General features: G+C 41.8%; 1 protein-coding gene across 1 annotated transcript in view; it reads right to left on the bottom strand.

Moving 5' to 3' along the window:
* Positions 1–9,612, bottom strand: part of TRAPPC9 (trafficking protein particle complex 9) — a 727,753-nt gene that overhangs the window by 701,612 nt on the left and 16,529 nt on the right. The window contains exons 3-4 of the mRNA XM_003792853.3: positions 4,578–4,723; positions 3,122–3,250 (exon numbers count right to left, since the gene is read on the bottom strand). Of these exons, the coding sequence (XP_003792901.2) occupies positions 3,122–3,250; positions 4,578–4,723 (275 nt within the window). The remainder of the gene's footprint in view (positions 1–3,121; positions 3,251–4,577; positions 4,724–9,612) is intronic.

The following is a 9,612-nucleotide window of genomic DNA, read 5'->3' as shown; positions in this document are numbered from 1 at the left end:
CACAGCTCTCTACCCAGGGGGACAGCTTGAGGCTCTGTCTCAAAAAAAAAAAAAAAAAGTCTCCCTAATAAAGATTTAATGGCCCTATCCTTTGAGTACTGTGAAAGTAAAGCTTTTTTGTTTTGTTTTGTCTTTGCAGTTTTTGCCCGGGGCTGGGTTTGAACCCACCACCTCTGGCATATGGGGCCAGCGCCCTACTCCTTTGAGCCACAGGCGCTGCCCTGAAAGTAAAGTTTTTATAAAATTAAAACAAAAGAAGAATTAAAGCAAAAAGAGGCAGGGACTATAGAACTGTTTTTTAAACTAAGATAACTCAATTCTAAGAAGGAAACAATTCCCTTTCGGAGAAAGCTGCTTAAAAACTATGCTATCTGGATTTGAGATGTTGAGAGTCTGTTAAAAGTATTCCTGAATTCAAATGTGATAATCAGCTACAATAATCAAGTGCCAGGTGAGAGGTGTTCTAGGCCCTTTACAGGGACTGTTACTATCTTCCCCATTTTACAGATAAGAAAACTGAGGGGAAAGAGATTTAAAAACTCAGTTCAGGTCACACTGATGTTAAAGGACATCTCTATGCCTGCTGTTTTGCTGCTGAAAGGGGACCTGACATATTCATTCCATGAAATTCAAAGAAATAATCCGTTTGTCTGGTCTTTCTCTCAGGTAGCAGATGCCATAAATTCCTGATGTGAGATGAGGCTGCCACTACAAACTGAGTAATCTTGAGATCAATACCCAAGATAAGATAATCCACCTGTCCGTGAGATCAGGCCTATTTAACAGATCTGGATGCTGTCCTCATCAAAGACATTCAAATCACTGCTGAGCTCCTAAACGAGAGTCGCATCTCCTTCACAGATATTCTTTGCAGTAGACATCTTCAAAAGCAAAAAGCTGGCTCAGCACCTGTAGCTCAGGCAGCTAGGGCACCAGTCACATAACATACACTGGGGCTGGCAGGCCCCTCGAACCCAGCCCAGGCCTGCTAAACAACGACAACTACAATAAAAAAAATAGCTGGGCGTTGTGGGGGGTGCCTGTAGTCCCAGCTACTTGGGAGGCTGAAGCAAAAGAATCTCTTAAGCCCAAAAGTCTGAGGTGCTATGAGCCCTCAGCACTCTACCAAGGGTAATAAAGTGAGACCCTGTCTCAATAAATAAATAAATAAATAAATAGCAAAAAGCTCCCAAGTTTTCACTCTACACAAATCTAAAAGACGTTCCTCTACTACAGACAGAGCAGCTTTTCAAGTTCTTTAAGCTTAATTCAGGAAAGGGAAAAATTGAAATGTTACCCTAAAATTGAAATTATCAGTCTCACTAATCACATCACAGTGGGACAATTTCAACATATTTACAACTCTTCAAGCCATGGTTTAAAAAAATAAAAAATAAAAAATAACTCCAACCAAAAGCACTCCTAGAAAGTGCATAAGACCTTCTTTTAATTACAAAGTTAAACCTGCTTTCACAATTCTGCAGGCGTTAGATTTTAGCATTTGGTGACTGACTAGAGAAAACAGTGAAACTTAAAGTGCTGTTCTCTCCTACCAGAGACAAGGCAGAAAGGAAGAAATGCAGGTGATCACTGACAGAGCACAGCCGCGTCAGGTCACAGCACAGGAAACCAGAAGCAGGACACACCTACCTTGAACCTTCAGACTTGCAAAAGCACCTCCCAGCCTGCTTCACATTACACTCAAATAACTGAGACACCACCCACAGGACCCTTTTGCTGAAGATTGACCAAGTATCCTCAAGAATTATTCCCTTGGCTTCACTAAGCAGCTCTACATAGAGTGTGGGGCTCCAATAACAAGCTCATGAAAGTGGTCTCTGCATTCTTAGCTGAACATGGGGAGGGGGATATAATTTAGGCGAAGAAAAAAACTCACAATATATATTTTAGCACATTGACTACCACACAAAAAAATAAAAAATTAGCTCCAAAAATTTTCCTTGGAGCCATAATATTTATTATGAAAATAGAATAAAAACTTAGAAAACAAAACGATCCTAAAACATATACCAATTAAAAAGCAATATAAAAACTTGAAAGTTAATAATGCAAAAAGTAATGTGAAAACTTGAAAAATAGTTCATAATGCACATGGCAGTTAATGTATTAACTACCTTCTTTTCTCTTTAGGGGAAAAAAATATCTAAAGGTCTTAATGGACCAAAAATACCCAGCAGTTCTGTCTATGGCCTTGAGCTCTACACCTGTTGTTATTATCTCCATGACTTCTGTAGCAGGATGACTAAGCCATTACAGGCAAGTTCATTCAGCATTCATGGATCTAATCCTCCCAAGATCTTTCCCTCTTCACTGGTACTAACATACATAAGCAAATCAAACTTAACTCGTTCAGAAAACTTCATCAACCAAGAAAATAAGAAATAGCCCCATACCCTGAATGACCTGTTAAAAGTGACCTCTAGAGTTAGCTGGAAATTGTGAAAAAGACCCAGGCACAGGCTCGGCACCCGTAGCACAGTGGTTACAGCGCCAGCCACATACACGTAGAGTGGCAGGTTCAAACCTGGCCTGGGCCAGCTAAACAACAATGACAGCTGCAACAAAAAATAGCTGGGTGTTGTGGCAGGCGCCTCTAGTCCCAGCTACTTGGGAGGCTGAGGTAAGAGAATCACTTAAGCCCAAGAGTTTGAGGTTGCAGTTGCTGTGAGCTATGAGCTGTGATGCCACAGCACTCTACCAAGGTAGACATGGTGGACTCTGTCTCCAAAAAAAAAAAAGGGCAGCACCTGTGGCTCAAAGGAGTAGGGCGCCAGCCCCTTATGCCTTAGGTGGCGAGTTCAAACCCAGCCCTGGCCAAAAACAGCAAAAAAAAAAAAAAAAAAAAAGACATAGAAGTTAAAGTCTGTTACAAAATAAAATTTTATCTAAGTGTTCCAGAAATCAACCAATCATTGTAACCCATTAATGATGTTCAATAAAAGCCATATGTATTCAATAAAATCAGAAGGAAATGTCTCATGCAAGATTTTGGACAATAGATTTTATACTATATTTAAACATTAGTCAAGCCGAACTCAGAGGAAAAGGTAACAAATTGCTCCTGCTTTCTTTAAAGACTGCAAAAACAAGTGGAGCTCACCTGGCCGGTGTCTGTTGGCTGCTTCAGCAGGAAGTGAGCTGCCCTGGAACCGCCGAGCTCCATTCTTACCACCAGTCCCACCAGGATAGTGGTAAATGACAGAAGCTGAACACAACCCTTCAAGGGCAGCTGGGCATTAAAAAAAAAAAAAGTATAATTAGTAATGTTAGTGGTCCATCATTAGCTCAAACTAGTGGTTAAGAATGATTTGAACAGTTGGATTATTTGGAAATGTCCATTTTTCCCCAAAACAAAGATAAAACCTAAAGATCACAAGTTTTGTTGCAAATAGGAACTTGCCACCTACTTTCCCACCCACATACCAAGGTGGCCACACAGAACATTCCTACCATGCACAAGGCCTGGCTCCTCACTCATTTACTCATGTGACCAACATTTTTACATACACTGTGTGCCAGACTCTGTGCCAGGTTCTAGAGCTATAGAGATGTGTAGCAGAAAGTGTTCTAGATTGAAAATATTTAAGAGTAATACCACCAAATCAGGTCCGGAACACCTTTCCATACCATATATTCTAAATGCACCTGTTCATTTTGGGGCTGAAGCAAACACTTGTACATCTATCTCTTCCTCAGAGGCAGCTACACCTACCTGCGGCACATCTGGTTCTTCCCTCATTGACAGTTACATCCTGATAATCTCAAACTAGGCCACACATCTTATAAATTGTGCTACAGTATTCATCTTTATCATCTTTATTCATTAATTCAATAGTTCTTAAACTTTTGGTCTCAAAACTCCTTGATACTCTTAAAACTTGCTAAGGATTAGCCACGTACAGTGGCTCCCACCTATAATCCCAGCTTCACTATAATTCTGGAACATTTTTATCACCCAAAAGAAACCTAATGCCTACTACCAGTCACTCCTCATTCTCCTTCTCCCCAGCTCCTGGCAATCAGGAAAGCTGCCTCCATCCATTTGCCTCTCTGCACACATCACATAAATGCAATCACATGATATGTGGCCTTTGGTATCTGGCTTCTTTCACTTAGCACCATGCTGCAGCGTGTATCAGTATTTCAGTCATTTTTAAGGTTGAATAATATTTCACACCCTGCTTATTCATTCATCATCTGATATATAGAGGAGGTTTTAGAGAATGAGTTAAGAGATGAAGACCATGGGGAACAGCATTGTTAGCAGAGGGCAAGACGTTCTGAGCACACGAAGAAGGCCATGCAGGGGTCATGCAGGAAAAGGGTGTGGAAATCCTCCTCCAGAGGACAGCACCAAGGCCAGGGAGGAGCACAGAGAGGCAGCAAGGGTGCTTCCCTAGACACTCCTCATGGCAACCAACACAGGCCAGCCAGCTTTTCCCCTCATCCTTTCTTTTTAGAGACTTTGTTTTCCTGCTTCCTCTTATTTCAAATAACACCTTATTTCAACACTTAAAATAATTACATATCAGATCATCTTCCTCAGATAATCTTACCTCCCAGCCACAGAAAGTCATTCACAGAGCGGAGCAGTTCCACCGACATGTGGTAATGCACCAGGGAGTCCTGCAGCATCCCCGCCTGAAGGCATAAGTCCCCCACGTGTTTCCGCATGCGTCCTTGGCACCGCTTCTTGTAATGTCTACAAAATAAATGCAACAAAAATGCATCATTATTACCACATGACTCCCACCTAAAACCTGACAAGGCACTATTCAATTCTCTCACTACTAAAAAATTGCTAAGAAGGCAACATTAGGTTCTATAATTGAAAGCCAGCAATAAACACTGCCAGTGATGTGAGCTAGAGTGGTCCTGACTTCAAAAATTGACTGCCAAGGGATTTATTAGAGGTGATAGGTACATGGGACATCTACCACTTCACTTATACAATGAGAATAGGGTTTTTCTTTTAAGATTTTCCAATTGCAGCATTAGCATAAGAAAGTTTATGTTTCAGCTTTTTAAAAAATCAATTATGTTCCTCTTTCTTAACTTCAAACATATTATTATTTTATAAAGAGAGATATGCTGCATATTATTAGCCAACCATTTGGCTTTAGCAAACAAGATCTTTTTTTTTTTTTTTTTTTGGAGACAGTGTCTCACTAAGTCACCTTCAGTAGAGTGCCATGACGTCACAACTCACAGCAACCACAAATTCTTGGGTTTAAGCGATTCTCTTGCCTCAGCCTCCCAAGTAGCTGGGAATACAGACAGCCACCATAATGCCTGGAACAAGAACTTTTTTTTTCCCTATTTCAGAGCAAGATTTAATACCATTCTCAGAGGGCAGGGCCTGGGGTACTTGCTAACAGCTCACACTGGCAAGGATATGCTATTAAATAATGCAAGGGCTTCTGATTCTGTACCAATTCAGAAATCAACGCAACTAACTATTCTGAAATCTTCATCATTTTAAAATATTTCTCATCTTTTAAATAATAAATTCCTTAAGAGATTTGACTTTTTTTTAAGAAAAATGACAGCTGCATTAAATGTTCCATCCCCAAGAAAATTTCTCTCACCCTATGGAAATCCAGAAGATGTGACATTTCTAACTAAATGAATGTTACTGACAGATCTGAATATAAAGCTAAATGCCATCAGGTCTAACTCTAACAAGTTCAACAAACTCTTTGACTACTCTGGAATTTAGCTTTTTTTTTTTTTGCGTTTTTTTTTTTTCTTTTGGGCGGGGGCCGGGTTTGAACCCATCACCTCTGGTATATGGGGCCAGCACCCTAGTCCTTTGAGCCACAGGCACCGCCCTGGAACTTAGCTTTTCTGTTCCAAATATTGCTTGGACCAGGATAGTGACCTAAGGCAGAGAGGAGGGATGAAGAAACCCAGCCGTCACATGCCCTCTTCCTAATCAGCCACCAGTGTCAGAAGGGCCCCTGCTAACCAACCCCCCCCCCAGGAGACACTACGTCTGTGCTGCTCCGGCCCTCCCTGGCAGACGTGGCCACCAGACAGTGTCAGAAGGGCCCCTGCTAACCAACCCCCTCCGAGGAGACACTACGTCTGTGCTGCTCCAGCCCTCCCTGGCAGACGTGGCCACCTCGACAGCCTCTGTCTGGTCTCCCACCCTCCCCACTCTGTTGTTTCTCCCTTTGTTGCTTCTATACACGCAGCCAGAGTGGCCTTCCCAGTGCACACCAGATTATGTCCCTCCGCCACTTCAAACCCTTCCACAAGCCCCAACTCAGCCCTGGGGAGACACATGGCTCACGAGTGCCTGTACTGACCAGCCTCACCACAGCCTGCCCTCTGACCTCTTCTCCCCACATGCCACAGCCTCTCCAGCACCAGGCACCATCTGCATGGACCTCACAGTGCTCCACGCTTCTTCGGGCTCATTTCAGCTGCCAGTCTCTCAAGGAAGACTTCCCTGTGTCCAACCTCTGCACTGTGGGTTAGGTTTCCTTCCTGTGTTCTAGAATATTTTATATAAATCAGTTTCTCATATCTGTAAGCTCCAAAAAGGCAAGTATGTTTTGCTTACTATTGTATGTCCTAGCCGAGCATTCTGGAGGGTGCCTGTAGTCCCAGCTACTTGGGAGGCTGAGGCAAGACAATCGCCTAAGCCCAATAACCGGAGGTTGCTGTGACCTGTGACACCACAGCACTCTACCGAGGGTGACAGAGTGAAACTCTGTCAATAATTAAATAAATAAACATTGTATGTCCATTCCTCTCCCTTAGATACTCAAAATGTGTTTGTTATGAATAAACAAGTGAACAGATGGGTCTCAAAGGGACAGACTGCTCTGGCTCATCCCAGTCTCTTCTTTTGGCAGAACTACCAGCAGAGGTAGAATCAAGAACGCTTTACCAAAGGTCACTCCCTGCTAAAGCTCCTCACTGACTCCCTCTGTCATCAGTTTTAATAAAAATCGAGCTCCTTTATAGTTCATGTCTTAAGTTTAAATCTTTTATCCAGTGAGTCAATTTTTGTGAAAGGTGTGGGTCCAGTTTCAGTCTTCTACAAGTCGCCAGCCAGTTCTCCCAGCACCATTTGTTAAATAGGGAATCTTTTCCCCAATTTATATTTTTCATAGGCTTATCAAAGATCAAATGACAATAATAAGAGTCTGGGTTCATCTCTTAGTTCTCAATTCCATACATCTACCTCTCTATTTTTGTGCCAGTACCATGCTGTTTGGATCACTATAGATTTATAGTATAAAGTCTGGGGGCGTGATTCTTCCCGATTTGTTTTTATTTCTGAATGTCTTGGCTATTCAAGGTTTTTCTGGTTCCATGCAAAATGAAGTACCATTTTTTCCAGATCTTTAAAGTACGACAGGGATTGCATTAAAATTATATATTGCTTTGGGTAATATGGACATTTTAACAATGTTGATTCTTCCCAGCCATGAACATGGTATGTTTTTCCATTTGTTAACATCTTCAGCTATTTCTTTTCTCAGAGTTTCATAATTCTCTTTATACAGATCTTTCACATCCTTTGTTAGGTAAATTCCCAAATATTTCATCTTCTTTGGCACTACTGTAAAAGGAATAGAATCCTTGACTGTTTTTTCAGCTTAACTATTATTGGTATACATAAAAGCTACTGATTTGTGAGTGCTGATTTTGTATCCTGAGATACTACTGTATTCCTTGAACACTTCTAAGAGTTTTATAGTTGAGTCCCTGGGGTTTTCCAGGTATAAAATTATATCATCTGCGAAGAGTGAAATTGTGATCTCCTCTGACCCTATTTGGACACCCTTGATCACCTTCTCTTCCCTGATTGCCATGGCTAAGACTTCCATTACGATGTTAAAAAGCAGTGGAGACAATGGGCAACCTTGCCTGATTCTTGGAGAGAGTGCAGGGGAAACAGTTGAAGAAACTGGCCTGGGAGAATACTTTATAAGGAGGTCTCCCCCACCCCAGGCAATCTAAGCAACACCAAAAATTACTAGGATCTGATCAAACTAAAAAGCTTCTGCACAGCCAAGAACATAGTAAGTAAAGCAAGTAGACAGCTCTCAGAATGGGAGAGGATATTTGCACGTTATATTTCTGACAAAGGTTTGATAACCAGAATCCACAGAGAACTCAAACTTATTAATAAGAAAAGAACAAGTAATCCTATTTTTTTGTGGGCAAGGGATTTGAACAGAAGCTTCACTGAAGAAGATAGGTACGTGGCCTACAGACACATGAAAAAATGCTCATCATCTTTAATCATCAGAGAAATGCAAATCAAAACCACTTTGAGATATCATCTAACTCCAGTATTTGTGGCTCACATAACACAATCCCAAAACTACAGATGTTGGTGTGGATGCAGAGAAAAGGGAACATTTCTGCACTGCCGGTGAGAATGCAAGCTAATGCGTCCCTTTTGGAAAGAAGTATGGAAAATACTCAGGGATCTAAAAGTAGACCTGCCATTCAATCCTGCGATTCCTCTACTAGGAATATATCCAAAAGACCAAAAATCACTTTGTAACAAAGAGATTTGCACCAGATTGTTCACTGAAGCTCAATTCATAATAGCCAGGTCATGGAAGAAGCCCAAGTGCTCATCGACCCATGAATGGATTAATAAATTGTGGTATATGTATACCATGGAATATTATGCAGCCTTTAAAAAACATGGTGACTTGGCTCGGCGCCTGTGGCTCAAGCGGCTAGGGCGCCAGCCACATACACCTAGGGTGGCGGGTTCGAATCCCCAGCCCGGACCCGCCAAACAACAATGACGGCTGCAACCAAAAAATAGCCGGGCGTTGTGGCGGGCGCCTGTGGTCCCAGCTACTTGGGAGGCAGAGGCAGGAGACTCGCTTGAGCCCAGGAGTTGGAGGTTGCTGTGAGCTATAATGCCACGGCACTCTACCCAGGGGGACAGCTTGAGGCTCTGTCTCCAAAAAAAAAAAAAAAAAAAAAAACATGGTGACTTTACCTCTTTTATGTTTATATGGATGAAGCTGAAACATATCCTACTTAGTAAAGTATCTCGAGAATGGAGGAAAAAGTATGCAATGTACTCAGTACTATTATGAAACCAATTTATAGTCACTCACACTTTCACATGAAGAATAGATCACAACTATGGCCCAGGATGAGGAGTGGATGGGAGGGAAGGGGGAAGGTCAGATGGAGGGAGGGTGAGTGGTGGGATCACACCTATGGCGCCTATTGCAAGGACACATGTCGGATCTATTAAGTATAGAGTATAAATCTCTTAACATAATAATTAAGTAAATGAGATGAGGGATATATTAACCTGTACAATGTAAGCATTCCAAATTTATATGAAATCAGCACACTGTACCCCATAAATGCATTAATGTATACATGATCTACCTTTTTATGATTTAATAAAAAAATAAAAATAGCAAAAAAAAAAAAAAAAGAACCCAAGCTCCTCCAAAGCCTTCTAAGACCAGGCTCTCTCCAGCATCTTCCTGCAGTGGGGCATCTAACCCTGAACTCTAGGACATGGGCTGGCTCAGAACTTTTCAGCACAGTATTCTCCCCAAGCCCCAGCCTCTGCTCATGCTGTCCCTT

The sequence above is a fragment of the Otolemur garnettii genome, unplaced genomic scaffold, assembly GCF_000181295.1.
Source record: "Otolemur garnettii isolate 467f Iridium unplaced genomic scaffold, OtoGar3 scaffold00062, whole genome shotgun sequence".
Classification (NCBI taxonomy): domain Eukaryota; kingdom Metazoa; phylum Chordata; class Mammalia; order Primates; family Galagidae; genus Otolemur; species Otolemur garnettii.
Note: the sequence above shows the minus strand (reverse complement) of the source record. Positions and strands in the feature narration are given on the sequence as shown.